At 37.2% G+C, this 21,527-nt stretch overlaps 1 protein-coding gene across 1 annotated transcript in view; it reads left to right on the top strand.

Annotated features, from left to right (window-relative positions):
• Nucleotides 1-9,011, top strand: part of LOC136261987 (uncharacterized) — a 50,234-nt gene extending 41,223 nt beyond the window's left edge. The window contains exon 10 of the mRNA XM_066056102.1: nucleotides 8,380-9,011. Within this exon, the coding sequence (XP_065912174.1) occupies nucleotides 8,380-8,645 (266 nt within the window). The 3' untranslated portion in view covers nucleotides 8,646-9,011. The remainder of the gene's footprint in view (nucleotides 1-8,379) is intronic.
• The last annotated feature ends 12,516 nt before the right edge of the window (nucleotides 9,012-21,527 follow it).

The following is a 21,527-nucleotide window of genomic DNA, read 5'->3' as shown; positions in this document are numbered from 1 at the left end:
ATTTAACACCCCTGGAGAGTAACCATTACTCCAAAGGAGTAACTGGGGAGTAACACATGCTCTGAAGGTGGTGTCACTTACTCTTCAGAGTAATGGTTATTCTCTTCAGAGTGTTGGTTACTCTCCATGGGGTGTTAAATCCTCCCTACAGTGGGAACTCTCAGAGTGGTGGTTACTCTTTATTTTTAACAGTGTATTAATACTGAAAGTATGGAAACTTGTGTACTGTATGTACCTGTATCACTGATTTGCTAGTGTGTACCATACGTATACTGTACATAAAATTTTTTTGAGGGGCATGATTTTCACTGATTTCATGGTTGCTTAGCTGTCCGCAAAGTTTTCATCCTCATAAATAGTGTTAAGAGTGTTTGTTTATATTGTGACAAAATGCGACTTTTTGTCTAGTACGCTGTAATATACCGGTAGTACCGTTTATCGTGATAAATTATCATAACCAATTATCATACGGTGACAACCTTTCATAACTGATATATCGGAATACTGGTATATCAATGAATACCAGTATAGGATTGCTTTTAACCCAGCCTTTGGTGTTTAATTACCCAATTTGTTGATGGTTTAGCAGACACGTCCTAAACAAAAACTTGAGGTTCCCACATTACAGCACTGTCTACTTGTACTGAACTACATATACTTTTGGTTTTTGAGATGATGTCGCTTCTTACTAGGCCCAAGAAATGATGCAATAGTTACAAAAACAAGCTAACCATATACCAATATACCGCGATATTTTCTTGTTACTAATACCGTGTATTTAAATTTCAATACCGCCCAGCGTCATTGTTTCTTAGCATTGTTGCCTTCTTGCTTATATGCATGGGTGGATGTAGTACAAACCAGTATTATGAATTTTCCATGTAATGTTGATTTCGAAGCACGATCAGCAGATTTTGAGCCAATTATGATTTGAAATAGTCTATAATGTTTTGGGAAGTGCTAAAAAAATCAAACTTATTATGCTCAAAATCAACTCAACAGCTGACTGTTTTGTTAGTATTTCCTGACTGTTGTATTATAACAAGAGAATGCTCTATTAGAGTTCATAATTTCATGTGTTACATATATTTTTCCTTGATATGAATTACTGTACAGTAACAATTAATGTGCAGTGTATTCTGTATCTATACAAAAACAGCCAAGCTGTGAACAAAGGGTGCAGCCCCCAAAAATTCCAGGGTGAAAAAAGATGTGAAATCAAGGTGGTGGCTAATAAATGACTGTGATGATAGGTTAATGGCAAAAATTTAGTGACGACAATTCAGGTGAATTTGGTGCTGAATCCTAGTTGGAGGAGGCAACTCTAACTCACCTGAATTGTCGTTATTAAATTTTGCCATCAACCTACCATCACGACCGTTTCTTGGCCGCCACTTTAGATTTCACATCTTTTATTCACCTTGGCTTTTTTAGGGGCCTTGAATTTTTTTTCACAGCATGGCTTTTTTTGTATAGATATCACTACTTTTTGTATTTGAATACTCCATAGTTGGCCTGTGGCCAGCTTTGGAGTTTCTTTTACGTGTAGTTTTCTTTACTGCAAAAAGGAGGAAGCCATCAAAAGCTGAAGTAATTCTCTGGATTTTTTTATAATGATACATTTACTTACAAAAATTAATACTGTGTGACATTTCCTCTATCCTAGGTAGACTAGCTTATAGCAGAAATCTATACAAGGTAAAATGTTTGTAGCTGAACTTGCTACAGAGTGACTTGTTGTAGCTGAGCTATCTAAAAAGGCGACTTGTTTGTTGCTGAATGCTCTACAGGATGTTTGTTTGTAGCTAAACTTTCCACAGTGGGTCCTGTTTGTAGCTGAACTCTCTTCACAATGACTTGTTTGTAATCACTCTGCTGGTACTGGGTGCCTTTTTGTAGTTGAACTCTCTACACGGTGACTTATTTATTACTGAACTATCCGCAGGGTGATTTTTTGTAGCTGAACTCTCTACTGGAGGACTTTTTGAAGCTCTACAGGTGACTTATTTGTGACTGAACTCTCCACAGGTTATTCATAGCTGATCTCTCTATAGGGTGATTTGTTTGTAGCTGCACAGTGACTTGTTTGTAGCTGAACACTCTACTGGGTAACTTATTAGCTGAACTCTACAAGTGACTTATTTGTGGCTAACCTCCATGACTTGTTTGTGGCTGAACTCTCCACAGGGTGACTTTTTTGTGACTGAACACTCTGCAGGGTGATGTATTTGTGATTTGTTTGTAGCTACACTCTCTACAAGGTGACTTGCTCATAGTGAAACTCTACATGGTGATTTGATTGTAGCTGAACGCTCCAGTAAAGTGACTTACTATGTAGCTGAATGTTCTGTTAGGGTGTCTGCACTATTAGAGTATCTCGATTGAGCACTTGTTACACCTAGTTGACTTTTGTAGTGTAACTCAGTGGTTTGTAATTCGATTCCTTGTGAACTACTGAAAGATCATTCTAAAATAATTAATCTACCTATTCACCTGTTTTCAAGTGATACCATTAGCTAGTTTGCCTGGTAGGTATGGCAAGTAATAACACCTTTTTACCAATAAAACTCGATCATGCATTTTTCACATGGTTGGGAGAGAGAGACATCTTATTTTGTTAAGGCAGTTACAACATAAGTACAAGGGTCTAGACTCTGGGGTGCCATGCACTGGGTGGATAGTACAGGAGCCCCCATTTTTTGTTGTAACTCCATGACTGTTAGTGCGATATCTTTCAAATCACAAACGTTTTGCACTACAATAGTTACTCCATGTACAGACCGATTTCAAATTGTTCTGTTAAGTAATTTACCCTGTAGGCATGACAACAAATCGTCTTTGGATTTTTTGAAAAAACACACATAAATAACTCCCTTGTTCTTTGTCTGATCTGTACCAAAACTGGACTGTACATGAGCGGTATTATGCTCTTACTGTCCTCCAAATTTTAACTAGATCAACCAAAGCACGTGTGAGTTTTATAATTTTTCTAAAGTGTACAAAAAGAATAAGAAGATTAAGAAGACGAAGTTTGAAGGCTCGTATCTCAGTGATTGATGGGCAAATTCACTTCAGATTTGGAATGGAGGTACCCTACTTCAAAGATGTTCCCACAGCAAACATGGTTAATTTCCATCCAGCCATTATTGAGATATGGATGCATGAAAATGGCATTTTCTTGGTTCCTGTAAAATGCACACTTGTGTCTGTCTCACGCCTGCACTGGCTGTACTTGGCTGCATGACACAATATCGTCACTTAACTTGTGTCTTGATCTATACCAAAAACAGCTGAGCTGTGAAAAGGAGGCAGTCCCCATGATGAAAAAAATCAAAGGTGGCAGCCATAATGTCATTATAAATGACATGACATAGATCCTTTACACCCTGTGTAAAGAATCTATGTTAATGATGAGTGACTATTAAAAATGATTGATATAGCATTGTTGCAGCTGCCATCTTGATTTCACTATTTTTTTTCACCCTGGTCATTTTAGCGGCACACTCTTTTTCACAACTTGGCTGTTTTCAGTATTATATCTTTGTAATTATAATTCCTAAACATCAGCCAGCTTTGGGATTGACTTTTCATTAGGTTTTTCTAATTTAAACTGTTTGTTGTTAATTGTAATTGTAAATATTCTCCACATAAAAACAGCCAAGCTGTGAAAAAATGATGTGACCTAAAACGCCTGAGTGAAAAAAAAAGTTGTGAAATCAAAGGTGGTGGCCAACAAATGGCTGTAATGACTGCACGACACACTACTGTATGTCTTGATCATGTATCAAAAGGGAAATTTAGTATACGTAGCTCCTGCAGAACTCTATTTGTCCACCAAATTGCCATACATATGTTAATTTTGCAACTCTGAAACTTCAGACAGATTTATGTATAATTGCTGCTTTGCACCACTTACAATTATGTAATAAATATATTATAACCATTACCTTAAACGTTAATGATACTTCAATGAAGTCATGGTAGCAACTTAGTTTAGGCATTACTCAAAGGGGTGTGTAAATGCATGTATTATGGATCCTTTTCATTTTTATTTTCTACACTAACATTACAATATTTGTATGTAATTGCAATAAAATGTGGTGCAATTGCAATAAAATGTGGTGTAATAGATTTGCTTACATTTTTCAAAGCTACTGTATTATTTCTGCATTACAAGCAGCTGTCAAAGAACAACCGCTGCAAACTCTCTTATCTGATACCTTCTATAACCCAGGACATTTCTATAATCTAACACTGTTTGTGACTCCAATTTGTATTACTAGCTTGATTATCTACTGTCTTCACCAATGTGACACAATTTTTGAGCTCCAACAAACATCAATTTAACTGTGTAGGACTTCATGTATTAGCACCTGAGTGAAACAAAGACACCACAATACACAGCATTTAGATTACTTAATTATGATATGTAGTAGTGCTGGGACGAATGTGAAAGATTCGAAGCTTCGTCCGAATGTTACGTAATTCGAATAGAGATACACGTGATTCGAATCCATTATGAGTCACGTGCGCATTGTTTACAACTGAGTAAAACGCCATGGCATCTGGTTCAGGCGCCGGCTTGGATTTAGGTGACTCTTCCCGGCGTAATAGGTCGGATGTGTGGTAGTACTTTAAGAAGGACGGGAGCAGAAATGTTATTTGTACTCTTTGTAAGGGCAAGTTTGCTTACCATGGCGGCACGTCAAATTTACGGGACCACCTACAAAGAAGCCATTCCACTGTGTACGCTCGTGATTCTGGACAGCCCAAGATTGATTCAATAATGAAAGTACAGAAGTGTAGCCCAGCGCGTGCGAAGATTCTAGACAACCTGATAGTTGGACTGACCGTTCACGATTTACGACCAGCGAGAATGGTTGAAGGACGGGGATTTCAAGAGCTAATGGAGTACTGCGAGCCTGGATACACTGTACCATCACGGAAACATATCAGTAAGCTTATGTTCGATCGATACACAAGTGGAAAAGCATTACTCACTGACAAACTTCAATCAGACGCGTTCTCACTCTCCCTCACCACCGATATATGGACGAGCAGTTCTACAGAAGCTTACATTTCACTTACTTGTCATTTCCTTACTTCACAGTGGGAATACGTTGATTGTGTACTTGCTACAAGATCATTTCCTGACCACCACACAGGAGAGAACATTCTTCTACTATAAAGGAGGTGCTAGAATCTTATGAAATTGCTGACCGTACAGTCAGTAGTATTGTACGTGATCAAGGATCAAACATGAGATGGGCCACTGATCTGTTGCAAACTGAAAAAGGATGGGCTGGAGTGAATTGTTCAGCTCACATCCTGCAACTTTGCATTAGTGATGGATTTATAAATAGTACATCTATTGATAGAGCTCTTGGTGCTGCCCGTAAATTAGTAGGCCATTTCCATCACAGCACATTGGCAACAGCTGAATTATACAAGCAACAGTCTCAAATGAATATGAATCAACAAAAACTCAAAATAGATTGTACAACGAGATGGAATAGTACTCTATATATGATTCAGCGTTTAGTAGCTAACAGGTGGCCAGTCTCTGCTGTACTTTCAGATACTACCATTACAAAAAGGCAAGACCGTACCCTCGATCTCACAGCTCATCAGTGGGTTTTACTGGAAGAGTTAGCTAAATTGCTTGAACCATTGGAAGTAGCAACCGTTTTCTTTTGTACAGAAAGAAAGGTGTCAATATCTTGCATTTTGCCAATAATGCATAATGTGTTTACTAGCATGGACAGTGAGGAAGGTGATTCAGCAAGTATCATTGCATTCAAGACAGCTGTTAGAGAATCCATCATGAGAAGGTGGAGCTTGGATGGAATTGAACCGGATTCACCACTTGTGTTAGCTGCTGCATTAGATCCTCGATTCAAGAGCTTGAAATTTCTTACAGATGACTTGAAACAATCAGTCAGAGAAGAGCTGTTGCAACGGAAGGATGCTGATTGTGGAAACCCCACTTTTCAGTGTGTTGCTGTCAAAGAGAAGGCGCCATCTGAAACTCCACCTGCAAAAAAGAAAAAAAACAGCATTGGATATATTGTTAGGAGATGACAATGACTCAGAGGGCTCTGAAAATGATACAGAACTTGAAGAATTTTTGCTTGAGAAGTCACTACCTCGTAATTCTGATGTAATGGTTTGGTGGAATATGAATGAGCACAGGTTTCCAAACCTAGCTAAACTTGCTAAGGTTTACCTTGGCATACCTGCTACATCTGCCTCTTCGGAGAGATTGTTTTCTAAAGCAGGAATCATAACAGCTAAGTACCGAAATTGTTTAAAAGCCAAGAATGTTGAAGCCATTGTTTTCTTGAACAAAAACTCAAAGTTTCTTAACCAGTAGGCAGTAGTTACTTATTAGTTAGCTGTATTCTTCAAGTTCTTAAGTTGTAATTATGTATAGTTTTGTATAGTACCCTTGACTCACTTACAGCTTTGAAACAGTTTTAAAAGTGTTTTGTTATATGAAATGTAAGAAACAAATAATTCGAACATTCATTTACTTTATTTATAGAATATTCGAATGTAGAAAATTGACATTCGTCCCAGCACTAATATGTAGACCCAGTGGCCTGTAGTCTGACTATTACTTAGCACCTACTGAATCTGCTGCAGTGCATATTACTTCTTACAAGTATATTGTTTTACAGTATCTGGACATTGTGTACTACTCTGATCCAGCTTGTTTCAGTACTAACTTTTTATTGCAGCAATACTACATTGTCCCTACTCTAGATTCTTAATTTTTCTTATAATTGTTTGAACTTTTTATCAATTCATCACAGTGGCATAGGGGCCTGGGTGGGCACATGCCCATCCAACATTTCCTTAGGAGAGTGGCACCCACTTCATATTTCCATTACAAACAAGAGACAAGTAGTGCATACCTTGGAAGCACGACATTTTGTTTTAAATCAACAGCTGATATTGAGATAAGTTCAATACTTACAGTACTTCACATCATCCAAGTAGTTTCAGTACTTTCTATTTAACACACAGCATCACATGATCCAAATATTTGGTGGGGAAGAGAGGAACATAAGGAAGAGGGATCCAGTCTATTCTTTATACTGAGTTGTGAGTAACAGCATGGATTCTTTTGTTGGTTGGGTGAAGTGACTTAATTAAAGTGATAGACAAAAAGTAAATTCTTTAGTATTATGTCAAAAAATTGTGATTGGTGGCTGAATCAAGCCATAAAATAATCTCAGGAGTCAGGCTGGAGTATAATGAGTTGTGTACAAGTACAGATGGGTTAAAAGAGAACAAGACAAGGAGGTGTTATAAGTTAGTTTTCATTTCTAGCTTTTATATCATTCATGCAGTAGCACTGGACTAGTGAAATAAGTTGCAGAAACAGCAGTGTAGCATATTATTAACTAGCTAGATATACATTTATGCACTTTTGAAACAGTTTTTAAACCAAATGTACATAAGGTTCACTAAGGATGGGCTCACATTTTGTGCTAGTTACAGTTGCATGGGAGTGAAATGTGTGGGTAAGTGTGCCCACCCATCCCTGAAAGCCATGCTGTGCCACTGATTCATCATCACCACTATTAAGTAGCTACTTTCCGTCACATACAGTATGTAATACAGTTCTAGCTTTAAACATATTCATGAGTGAGGTTGTGATCTGCAGTGATTATGCCAATTATACAAAGGGCTGTCCACTTACATTCTATCGGCACTGGTCTACTACTGATACGTATATACACACCAAGTACCAGACTAATTCACTTACAACTGTAGTCTACTTTCATACATTATGTTTTGTGTGTACCATTCTACAAGCAGTCCATTTCCTGGTGGCAGGCGACTTCTCATCTACAATGGAGCATAGCTCACTGAACTACCTTCTGGAACCAAGACACATGTATTCCAATATGTAGGTGCAATAACATTGTGAAAATGCATGCCCAGAGATCAAAGTTGTACAGTGCCATGGCTGCTATAGTATATGGAAAGATAAAAGTGAGACAATAGCACACGTATCGTATCGTATGGCTATCAATATACCAATGGTTTCTTCTTAGGTGAATTCGAAACGTTTCTGTGAAAGAAGTAGAGATTTTGAGTTGTCTGAAGAACTTTTTGGGCTAGATTTTATCTGACCAATACTGCCATGTCGTCATGAGGGGAAGTCGAGGCAGGTTTTGGGTGATCTTTTATCATGGACCACACCCACACCTTCATTGCCCCTACTATACAGTACTATCATACTGTATATATGTATAATGCAAATCTGTAAATATATGAAAACTTCAAATTGTGGTCTGTAGTAATGTCACTCTATGCAAGAGCTTACTGTATTGCTCATAACATTCATCTCTATTCTCTGATACTTAGGTTATACAGTAGAGATGCATGTTGTTGGTCCAAGACGTGGAACTGTGCAACCTCCATTATCTGATGAAGTACAAATGGACACCAATCCAGCCTATGCAATCTCAACAGCTGGTACAATAAAGATGGAGGACAACCCAGCATATCAAACTATGACAACTAACCCTGGAGGAGGAGGAGGAGCTGGTAGTGGAGTTAACTATTATGAAGATGTCATTGTTGATAGAAAAGTGAAAATGACTCAAAATCCTGCATATGCTGTACCTTGACATACTGTTAACATTCTTTCATATGATACCTGTAGAACAAAGTGTATAGGAAAGTTATTTGAATTTTATTTTTGTATTCTTTAGTATACATGCTTTATGTAGATACTGTATTATAGCCACTGGATTATATGTTTATAGTTACAGATACAGTGCCATGCAGCCTCTCTATTTCACAGAAAAATTAGCCTGGAGAGATACAAATTTGAACAACCAATTGTAATTGCATTTATAGAGTATAAAGGTAGCAAGTCATTCAGTGTTTTTTTTTTTGTAAAACTCAAACGGATAACAAACTGTCACAACAACTGAATCACTGTATAGATACCAGACTTAATATTGTATAATTATATAGTTGTTGCATATATGGCTCTATAATTATGGTACATGATGCAATGTTATGCAGTTACTGACGTATGTGATGTCATACAATGATTGCTGCCACACATGCACAAGTGTTAGAAGTTGATTACATTTGTTAATAGTTTTACACACTGCTGTACATTTGGCATTGAAGTAATTGTATTGCATTGCTAAACCAAAATGTTACAGGTTCTTCATGTTTAAATAATTTTTTTAGCCTCAAGGTGATGACTTAAACTTAATTGTTTAGGAACTTTCCTTTGTATTTTTTCTTGATGTATATACTATAAATACCAAAAATGCTTAAGGGGTTTGCCTAATAATTTATGTACATACAATAGACCTGATGCCCAAGGGTGCACAGCACCTGAGGGCAAGGGCGTATTCCCAAGCATGTTTACATTTCCTAGTTAATTGACTTCCTTCTACACACAGCCTGCAATTTACTTGTAAATGTACAGGGTGTACATCATACTTCATTTCCATCTTATGTGATAGGAGTGTTTCCTCTCCCCTCCTCTTATCTTGTCGTATAGGGCACCTCAACCAAACATTTTACCCACAGATCTAGAAAACTATGGCCAGCAAACACAGGCAAAGTTTTTTTTCATCAAGAAAAGGTACCGCTTTGTTTTTTTTTGTAGTTATACACTAGCTACTAGCAGTCTAGCATATTTTTCATCATGATATTGTTGATTTTCATTCCTATTAACATGCTGTTGCATGTATACATCATTTCTCCAATTAAATGGTAGCAAAGTATTAAGACCAATAGAAATAATGCTGTTAGTTTTTTTTAGTTTTTTTTGAAAAAGGGTAATGTAGTATCGTGATGAAAAGGGACTAGACACACATTGCATGAGCATTAGTAAAACTTAGAAATTACGTAATGTAGCTAATATAAAATTGAAATACGGTATATTGTAAAACTTAACATTTTCCTCCCTAGCTATGAACTATTGATAGACATCCAATTATGCTTTTAATTTTACCTATTGCATTATAATTATTATTATGCTGCATTGCTAAGCATTCAGACTATTATGCTCATCATTATGGTGTCTATTATGGTTATTGACAGACTGTTATATTGTAGCATGTCAATATTCCATGATATCATTTTCATGGACCAGATTTACAGTATGACATTATTCTTCCTATTATGCTTGATATGCTTCATGTTTACTGTAAGCTCAGAATTACACCAGCATAATAGATTACATTTTTGGGGGTAATGATATTTCTTTTGACTGTTCTGTAAAATATGACTCTGGTGGTTAAATAAATTTTGCACAATTTTATAGAGAGTAAAATAACTTAATATAGTTAAAGTTAGGGCAAGCCATAGCTAATGAGCTCCATGCACCATAATTGTGAGAATACTAGTACTGTAACTGTGATGGATTCACATTGGTTGCTTAAATGTTTGCTTGAGTGCTATGAATGTATTTTTCCATAGATTTATCTATAAAGGCTATGGTTATCTGGCTTTAATATAATATATTACAACCACTAAGCCATCTAAGTGCTAACTATACACTTAATAATACTGATCTGGTATATAATTATGTAACATTAAATATACAGTATTTGTATGTGGCAGTATGTCATGCTCCTACCTGTAAGTATTGTATGTAGCTACAGGCAGGTCTATGAAGCATACATTGAACATTATGTTGGTATGCCAAAATTCATCTGTCAGGCTGAAGCAACGTCAAAAATCAAGCCCATAACCTTAGCTGTTATTGAGTTACTCTATCTTGTCTGAAGGCATCAATCAGGTGATCAGTCAGTCAGTCAGTCAGTCAGTAAAAATTCCACTGAATAAATTTTGGAAAGGTTTCAGATCGTACTGAACATACTTTTTGGCTTGTGTCGTAGGGCTAGCCAAACCCAAAAATACAATTATATGCTATTTAGTGAAGATAGATAAACACCCAGTAAAACAGAAAATTGACCAATGTGCCAAAAAGGTAGGTTTTCCAAGATCAGGTCACAATTACTATGACATGCAGAATACAGACATAATTGTTATCATACAGGACAGTAATATACTGTTTTGAGGTTTGGGCTTGTCTGGCTAAAAAAATATCTGTTATGACTAGCTATGAATGTGCTAGTTTACATTGTAAAATGTCTAAACTGTCATAAGTCATCTACTATCCTTGCGAATGAATATACAATAAAACTTGAATATTCAGATTGTATAACCCATCAAATTTTGGCTAGCTAGCTATTATTTTGAAGTTTAAATTTAATGATAGATTTCTCTGTGTTCATGATAACTATTAAGTAACTTTTCTATAATATACAGTCAGAGCCGCCCAGAGAAATCAAGGGGGCCCAGGGCAAAGAGTTAAAAGTGGGGCCCCAGGTGCAGCCAACCTGTAAGTTGAAGACCAAAAAAAAAGGTCATTACATGCTGACAATGACAATAGCTACCCCTCACCAACCATATCTCTTTATTTTTAAGCTTGCTACACTGCTCCTCTGAAGAATATATACTGTGACTCTATTAGAGTATTTAGATCTGAGTATCTCGATCTTTAAACAGGTATTCAAGGGGCCTTTCATGGGGCCTCCTGGGGCCCCTTTCAGGCTGGGGCCCAGGGCAAAATTCCCCAGTTGCCCCCCCTCCCTTCCCCCCTGTGGGCGGTTAAGCAACAAATTTTGATGAAATCGTTCACTTTATGATAAAAGCACCAACTTTTCAGTGGAAATTGAGTAAGGTATATTAAGTCATTTGAAATATGGTGCCACTTCAAAATCATTGCCTTAGTGCATGCATGTTTTTAAACTAGGGTATAAGCCCATTTCTAGCTACTCAGGAAACCATACAAGTGCACCCAAAATCTTTGTTCTTGTGAATGTATCTCAAATTTACAGGTGTAATCAGAAATGTCGTAAAATAACCTGTTTTTAATGCAGCCAATATTTCAGTGTTAAAAGTACAGGCCAGATCCAATAGAGATAATGTATTGTATATCTATGGCTTCATATGCAATGGCCCTCTGTGTAGGTGCTGATACAGGATTATTTAGAGGAGAGTGGCTAGGAGCTTTGGCAATTCATAGCTTTGACATTCCACTAAAATAATATTGATAATATTTGTGAAGTTTTCAAAAGAAAACATCCAAGGAAAATGTGCAGTCCTTCTATTCTGTATGATTAGATTTGGTTACCTTGGTTTTGTAAAAGACTATCTGATCCAAAGCAGCCAAGCTGTAAAAAGAGTGCGGCCCTCAAAAAGGCTATAGTGAAAAAAGATGTGAAACCCAAGGTGGTGACCAAGAAATGGCTGTGATGGTAGCTTAATGGGAAAAATTTTAATTACGACAATTTAGGCGAATTTGCATTGCCTCCTTCACTAGGATTCGGCACCAAATTCACCTGAATTGTCGTAATTAAATTTTTTGCCATTAACCAACCATTAGGGATGCGGCGATTATGCTGGCATAATTTCGGGCATAATAGGTATGTGTGGAAATCAGGAATTATGCTAGCATTTTGAGGTGATTATAAAGCTTTAACAGTAGGAAAATCTGCAGATTGCACAATTCCGTTAAAAAAGATCGAGATACTCTAATAGAGCAGTCAGAAACTCTAATAGAACAGTCATTGAATATTATTTACTCTAATAAAGCAGTCATATTGAAATGAAATTCTCTAATACAGTAACCAGCTAAAGAATTCAAGACTATTTGAAGCCTAAACATCAATGAAAATGGTCTGATACAGCAATAAACTGGCATTATTAGCCAATTATGGTGGCATAATTTTGGGAATAATGGGCAATTCTCAAAAGCATAATAGGTGATTTTTTGAGCACTGCTCAAAAGCATAATGCTCAATTTTTGGAGCATAATAGCCTCATGCCTACCAACCATCACAGCCATTTCTTGGCCACCACCTTGGATTTCACATACTTTTTTCACTATAGCCTTTTTGAGGGTCGCACTCTTTTTTTACAGCTTAGCTATTTTGGCTGTTTTGAATTAGATTTCACTTCTTTTTGTATTTGTATACCCCAAAGCTGGCCTATGGCCAGCTTTTTTAACCTATCTTTTTCTTCTTTTCCATAGGAAGAAGAAAAGATGAAGCAGATGAATACTTCAAATATTTCTCATTTTATCAATAAATGTACAAATTATATAATATAATACATATATTTATTACAGAACTTTACATGGTGGTTTCTTTGTAACTGAACACTCTACAAGGTGAGTTCTTCTAGCTGATCTCTCTACAGGGTGAATTGTTTGTAGCTGAACTACAGTGTATCTACAAGGCAGCGGCGGAGGAAGTAGTTGATATGAGGGGGGGCTGGGCTGACCCAGACTTATTTCTATAGTTTGGTAAGGTGAGACCAAAAAAAAAAAAAAGGTCACAACCAACTGACAAGAGCTTTCCACCTCACCAGCTACCATTTTCTAGCTGAACTCTCTCTAGGGTGATTACTTCACAGCTGAACCCTCTACAAGGTGGCTTCTTCTGTCTGATCTCTCTACAGTGTGATTTGTTTGTAGCTGAACTCTCTACAAGGTGACGTTTTCTAGCTGAGCTCTCTCTTATTTCTAGCTAATCTCTCTACAGAGTAACTTGCTAGTCTAGCTGAAGTCTTTACATGGATGAAGAAGAAAAAAAACGAAGAAAAAAAATCGAAACTTTGGCAGCTTGTATCTCGGAAATGGCTGGCGCGATTTCCTTCAAATGTGGAATGTAGACTCCCCTAGCTGGCGGGCAACTCTGTAGCAAATTTGGTTCCAATCGGTTAAGGGATTACCGAGATACAAAAGTGTGAAAATGACGTTTTCTTTCTTCCTGTCAATATACCCACGGTGTGCGCGCCGGCTTCCTGGCTTGATATACATGTGCATGCAAGAATGAAAAATTACATAATGTATATGGCTATGTATGTACAAGCAAACAATACAGAAAAGAAAAGATACAAAAAAAGGATTAAAACAGAATAACAGGATAATCATGGATACTAATCATTAGCCATTCTCAGGGAGGGGGTGGCTAGCTACCCTATCCACTCCCCCTGGATCAGCCCCTGCTGTGCTTCTTAACATGGCAAGCTAATGACCTGGATGGACACCCCCCTTGATCAGCTTTTGGATATGGCTATCCCTTGCTTGTCTATGCAAATGCAAAGTTTCAGTATGTTTACTATTGAGCCAGCTCAGAGCATTTTATAGCTTCCCCTATACATTTTCTACTGATTTTACATTTTCAGGTGCTTTGTATTATATTATTATTATTATATTTGTTACTGTGCAGAAATCAAAAAGATTGTTGTGCACAGGTGTGATCATAATGAATGTTCAGGTTAGTACAAAACTCATCTAAGGTAGGGGAGTGAATTACAAAGGGGGGGAGTGTGTTCCAGAGTCTGATTGTAGAAGGGAAAAAGGAAAATTTATAAGAATCAATCATAGTGTCAAGCTGTTTATAATAACCTTCCCTTGATGGACGATGATTAGGTATTAGATCATTTGTGAGCATGATATGATGGGTAATTTTAATGGCACAGTACAGGGGCGGATCCAGGAGCTGGCAAGGGGAGGGGCACAAATAGGCTATAATTTGTAGGTGGTTGGGGAGAGCCAGATTCTCTTATCAGTTGCTGAAACAGCAAAATTAATAATTATCTTTTTAGTGTCTCACTCTTAATTTTTGCCCTTTTGGCTTCTGCAAGATGGTTGTAAAGTCTTAAAAGCTGTTTAAACGGCTCTGAGTGCTTTAACATCAGCAACACGATAATTATTTTAGAGGCGCTTATTACGTACGAAGGTGCTGGGTGACAATTTCACAGTTAGTTGTACTCTAATATCTATGGTTTGACTTTAGTTCGTTTTGGTTTGCTAGTAAAATTTACATATTTTCATGAATTTTATAGTTAGCTAAGCTGATCTTGGCCTGACAAAGTAAATCATTTTAATCAGAAGCATGGCTGGCTCCTCCACAGGTGAGGGGGGGGGGGGGGGGGGGGGGGCATAAATGCCCCATCCTGGATCCGCCATTGCCGTATCTAATATGAAATACCGTAATTAGCTTTTTTTTTCGTTGTAAAATAATTTTCGCATGCAAGATTTGTACGAAAATTTTCATACAAGATCGAGCACAGTCATTTACGTAAATCATACGAAACTATTTTTACACGAAAATTTTTTGCACGAAAATAAAGCGAATTACGGTAGCATGAATTAAGCAAAATTAATGTACGGTGCTTTTTTATTGAAAAGAGAACGATTTTTTTTCACTTAGCCGCTCTACTTAGCTAGCTACGTGTTTATGTAAAATATCCTTCAGTTAGCCAGCTAGCCATACAGAAAAGGTGATAAATAATAAAATTAAATAATAATAAAAATCATAGCTAGTGGTCACATTAATAGTCTCGTGGGCGCTTATTTATATGATAAGTCTATATTATAGATCTGCGAGTCTTAACGCGTGCGCCACGATTATAGATGATTTGTCTGTTCGCCGGTGAAGACCCTCGTTATAATATTACTGTAGGTGGAAATCTTCTGTGAATACTATGACGCCAGATGACACTGTAATGGAGTATGAAGTAGCTACTTTTCTGATCGTGCTAGTCTGTTTATTAAGCAGAGCCAGCATTTCACAAGGTATACTTATTGTACGAAGTAACTTGTATAGTGATCGTCGCACAACTATATACACGTACAGTAGCTACAATATTGGGCATGGCCCTAAAGCTAGATGTACAAGTCTCGTCCTACTTCTTCAGGGCGGGATCGTCGGCAGGGTTTGGAAAGGGAAACGAGAAATGTTAGCTAATCAAAATGAATTTTCACAATGCAATGTATCACATGCATAAACCTCGCCCAAACAAAAGATAGAGTCCTATTTCCACTCATTGTTGCTAGCTACTGTAGAGCTACTTCACAAGTACAAAGCAAAAACGGAAAATGACGCAATGTAACTTGCCAGTCATTTCCATTATTTGTGACCAGATTGACAAAACCAGGCTTCCACATAAATCCAGCCTTCCACAGTGCCACACCCACATCCAGATTTGCGACTTTAAAGGAGCATAACTCAGTGTAGGAGTAAGCTATCACTTTCAAATTTTGACCTGTTATGCAATGAAAGACTTTAGTGAAAATGGTAGGTCGATAGCCTACTAACAGGTCAGATTACAAGCAGTTAAAGTCAAAGAATTGGATATGTGTGGAAGCCTGGTTTTGTCAAATCCGGTCACATTTTATAAAAACACAAACTTGCATACTATATTCTTCAAAATCTCTACAGCAACCTATACTATAAAACAAAGCTCTTACTATGGTCTATTGAGAAATTTGTTTGCTGCTATTGGAATAGTGCAATTTTGCAGATATATTCATACAGTTAACTTACTCTGTATTATTAATATCACTAACATGCCAGAAATAATAATCTGCCCAAAACTACACAGTAAAAACAAACTAATGAAGGTCACTACTAAATGTAGTGATGTCACTACTAATGTCTGCCACTATACTCACTATTTTTGTGTAGTGACGTTCACTAGTAATTTTGTAGTGATGGTCACTACAAAAGTAGTGAACATCACTACATGAGTATTGTGGCAGAAATTACTAGTGAAATTCACTACTAATTTTTTATAGTGTAATTGATAAACACAAAGTTACAAAATGAAATTTAAAAGTTATGTTTTCTTGTAGACAGTAACATGTGTTGGACATATACACAAAACCATGCAAATGCCATAAAACTGATGTATGGTTGACTTGACAAATAAAAAAAAATTGAACATGTTTATGTTTCAGGATAGAAATTTTTTGTGTAGACATTTCATGCACAGAAATGTTTAAATCTCAGTGATGAATTACAGTATGCTTTCTAAGTAGTAGTCAGATCAGTGGCAGTCATGAATAGTTCAGTTACACATTTGAAGAATGGCATATACACAGTGTTGGGAGTAACGCGTTACATAAGTAATGCGTTACGTAATATTATTACTTTTGTGGTAACTAAGTAATATAACAAAATACGCTATAAAAATGGATAATATAACTCAAGTTACTTTACTTACAAATGTAACGCATTACCTAAGTAATATGGTTATTGTAACGAGTCTAATATTATGTAGTATTATTACTACAAGTAACGACGTTACTAATCTCGTTAGTTATCCTCTGAGTAATGCTTAAGTAACGAGGCCTACTGAATGAAGCTTATTCACCAGTTTCTTACTTATAACCAAGATTTGCACATTGTCCAACAATGTAATCATGTCACGTGATAAAGTGGTAATTTCACATGTGACAGCTTAAGGCTGTGGACACAAAGTAATATAATATGTAATATTATTATAGTTACTTTATTTTATGGGTAATATGTAATATGTAACTAGTTACTTTTAAAAAGTAACTTGCCCAACACTGCATATACGTACAAAGACCATGTATATTTTGTTTGTAGAAGATTCCTAGCAGGCTAAATATGCCCATGGGACAGTGTTGCAGATGTAAGTTTGCATACTCAGTGACTGTGGATGATTATTAATGGTGTTATATGTGGTGACTGTTCTATTAGAGTATCTTGATATTGTATAAAGTGCACATTTCTCTGTTACGAGCAGCTGTCAAGAGTCCTAAGGTATGTACAGCAACTACATAAAGGGTCTATAAAAGTTAGGGGGAAGGTACTGTGCTCAGCCCCCCTGATCCACCACCGCTACTGTTGCAATTTGTGCTGTAAATAAAAGCAGCCTAGACGTGAGATTAGGCCAAGGCTCTTACTGGGAATCAGGGGGTGGTACTTAATGGTTTATGGTTGGTTTGCTTCACCCGAGTCCCCACCAAAGCAGTCCTATCAAAGAGGTGAACATACCAACATTTTTGGAACAGGCATGTTTTCTTGATGAATCATCCATACTAATTGTCTGGGATAATTTTAAAGCCTCATGCATATCTCATTTGTTCTTTCTTGTATCAAAGTGCTTTTATGATAAACATTTTGTCATCTTCATAGTACTATTAAGCAGTTGGCCCATGTAAATAAACAAATGCTCAGGTGAACACTATAGCAGAAAATAGTCGGTGTATATCCCTTTTTTGTTGTTCTGTTGAGTTATATGTGCTAAGATGCATAATTTTGTTCACGTCTTTTGAGTGTATATGCATGTCCATCAGCATTGTTGATTTAAACCATCATAATTGTTACTGTACTGCAGGTATATGTGACTGTCTGAACAAAAACTGGCCATTTTCACACATTTCTCAAGTTCCATTTTCTGTTGTCTATACTAACTAAGCAGTGGACTGGTAAAGTCTCAGTCTGTTATGGCGCATAGTCTTGGAGTCGTAGTGCTAGACACTTGGAACAGCAAGAATTTTGATTTGTACAGCAACAATACGGTGAACAAATTATAGGTGCTTAAAAAATCAATCATAAATCATGACTGAAACAAGCTATGAAGATGGGGCTTGGCTCAATGTGTTCACAATGAACTGGCAAACCCATCAAGCCTTCCTTGTACTACTCCCTGTGTGCAAAGACGAAGGCCATTTCAACAAAGGAATCATGATGGTAAATTGTAAATATGTTAAGTGTGTCCATTACTCATCTGTCTTTTGTTGTATGAATATAAGTAAACATTTTCTTACTCTCCATGAACAGGCGAATCCACTGGTGTATAGGTTTTTGGTGTTTATACCTAAGCAATTGAAACATGCATAATTTTTTATGTGGCATGTGTACAGACCCAGTGCCATAATTGAATTTTGCAAAAATGGTTAATTTTTGCTCATCCAGTCACATAATGTTATGTTGGGCACAGTCATAATAATATTGTTAAACATGCTCCAATTTGTACCACAATACAAATCTGGCTACATACAGTAGTTTAGCAATTAATGAATTGTTAACGCATGATTGTTATAGAGCCTTGGATATGTAGCTCTAAGATAACTAATACAACTTTAATTTTTAAATTGAATTTATGTAGTATATAAGTTGACGGAAGAGTATGGAAATATAATACTGTAGAATATAAAACTAATAGCTGTGAGTGGGTAGACAGGAGACATTGGAGTAGTCTAATGAGAGATGTAACTGCTAATCAAAAAATATAGTGTGTGCAATTATACTTCAGAAGGTGCATGGGAGTTGCTAATAGATAGTCCATAACTTATCACTCTTCAGAACTAAAGAAGGCTACTAGTCTGAGAGCCTTTTCATGGTGATTTCTACTATCACCCTCGTAGGATTGGTCAGGTTTTGCTGGGATCATTTACAACCTAGGGTAGGGTATGACAAATTCTCTATGGCAAAATATGAGCAAAAATTGGCCGTTTTCATAATTAATTCTATTCTGCTATGATTATATTAAAATAAAACAAAGCTACAATGCACCATCAGATTTGCTTGTTTGAGGAGAATAAAATTTTTGATGTACAGGTAGAAATAGAGTTTGCTACGATAGGGTTTCTGATGTAAAAAATTGACATCTTCAAAACTATTTGTTAAGTTCTGTTACATGTTGGGCTAACTCTCACTTGAATACAGCTACAGTGGCAATACCTAGCTTCTTGCGGTAGAAATCAATTGAAATATCTGCAAAATGCAAGATTAAAAGCTGTAACTCTCAGTAGCCTTAATCCTTTGTCACAGTACTGGGGTTCAACCTTCCTCTGTGAGATAACCTAATAAGTATAGCTAATAGCAGGCTATTGTCACTGCAATTCAGCTGCAAAAGTACTTAGGCCGATATCCAATCAGGCTCATGTGACTAGGCTTGAGTGTGGTCAGTAATGATACACTGCCTACATGTAGTTCTGCTAATCTTTGTACTGAGGGATAAAATCACAGTGGAGATACACACTGCGCAAGACATCAAGTGTTTCAGTTGATCACAGAGATTATGGTGGAAATCACGTGAGCTTAATTGTATTTGTCCATTTAGTTTTATTTACAGTTCACTGCAGTGAGAGTTAGTGCAACATGTAACATAGCTTAGCAAATTATTTGAAGATATTGATTTTGTACAATGGAAAACCCTACCTATGATCATTGTCCTTCGTTGAAGTGACCTTCTTTATTGTGTACATGGAGGAATATAGGAAAAGTCAATACCATTGTGGCAAGGGCCTCATGGGCTAGTGGTTGCTTGCCATTGAAGGAACGTGTTTGTTGATGGCTTTAGCTCATTTGATAAAAGTACAACTGTACAACACAAATGGTTGCTAAGTGATACACAATATGAAAGTCATGTGATATTGAAAAAGCTAGATGGCTTCTGTTGGTATAGTTCTGTGGTCTACAGGGACTTTTGTTGAATGATAGCTGCTGGCCTCTGCTGGTGCTACAGTACAATAGTGAACAATGTAATCTGAAAAGAGTGTGAAGGAGCAGTATCAGCAGGACGAGATGCCAATGATGAACTATGGTTTCCTTAACCATAGAAGTCAGCACTAGTCTCCACATACAGGCGTGAATGCAACTTCACTTCAGCTTCTAAGTGTTTTCTTGTTTTTAATGCTGTATTAGATGGACTAATGTTATTCCATAAAAGTGATTTTCATCAAGTAAGATGTTTTTAGTGTGGGTCAGTCAGCAGCACACAAGTGACTGGTTGATTGAGTGCAGTGGCCACCTCTACCTGGTTGGCTGGGACTGGTTAATTGGGTTGTTGATGAGTAGGCTGCAGGAGCTGTCAAACAGACCAGGAGCAGATTGACACATCTAGATCTCAGTTGAGATAATCTTTTCTGCTGTTCATGGAAGTGGGCAACTGAGTGAGTTCAGAAGTGAGCTGGCTAGGTGTCGGCAAGTGGTGACAGCTGGCAGCATGGACTGCAGCTTTGCTTCAACAGTCTAGAGACATGTTGTGCAAACTAGTTGCTTTAAGCAATGAGCTTGTTGCTGGATGCGCTGTGGTTGACTACTGGTAGCTAGTGTCCAGTGAGTGACAGTGGTGGGGAACTGTGACATCGGTAGTGGTCAGGAGGAGGGTCAACATGTGGAAAAGTGTCGGCTGCAGGTGGGATGCAAAGGATAGATACACTTTACACTGTAATTGTATGTTTGCAGAGAGGTGGGTACTCAGTGAGCAGCAGCTGAAATTGTATTGAGTCCTCAGTACCAAATGTCAGCAGCGTATGTTGAATTAGCTAGTCCTTAGTTATGGGTAGCTAGTCCAATTCTGCTTTCCAATATAGCTGGCTGTTCATTGTACAGGTCACCAATTGTAGGTAAAAATGTGGCAAGGGCCACATGGGTGAGTGGCTACTCAGAGCATGTTCATTGTTGACTGGGAAACCACTTTAGTGCAACTTGAGCACATCCGATAAAAGTACAGCTGTACATTCAACATATTTGTACACAAATGGTTGCTACAGGTAAGTGATACACAAATTAAAGGACTTTTGTAGGCTAGTAGCTTTTGGCTTCTGCTGGTGCTGCTACATGTATATACACTGTAATGGATTTGCTAGTTCATGGTGATCAGATTGAGCCTAATCCCATCTTTGCTGCTTGTTTCAGTCA

This window comes from Dysidea avara, chromosome 1, assembly GCF_963678975.1.
Source record: "Dysidea avara chromosome 1, odDysAvar1.4, whole genome shotgun sequence".
Taxonomy (NCBI): Eukaryota; Metazoa; Porifera; class Demospongiae; order Dictyoceratida; family Dysideidae; genus Dysidea; species Dysidea avara.
This window is presented reverse-complemented; position numbering and strand designations above follow the sequence as displayed.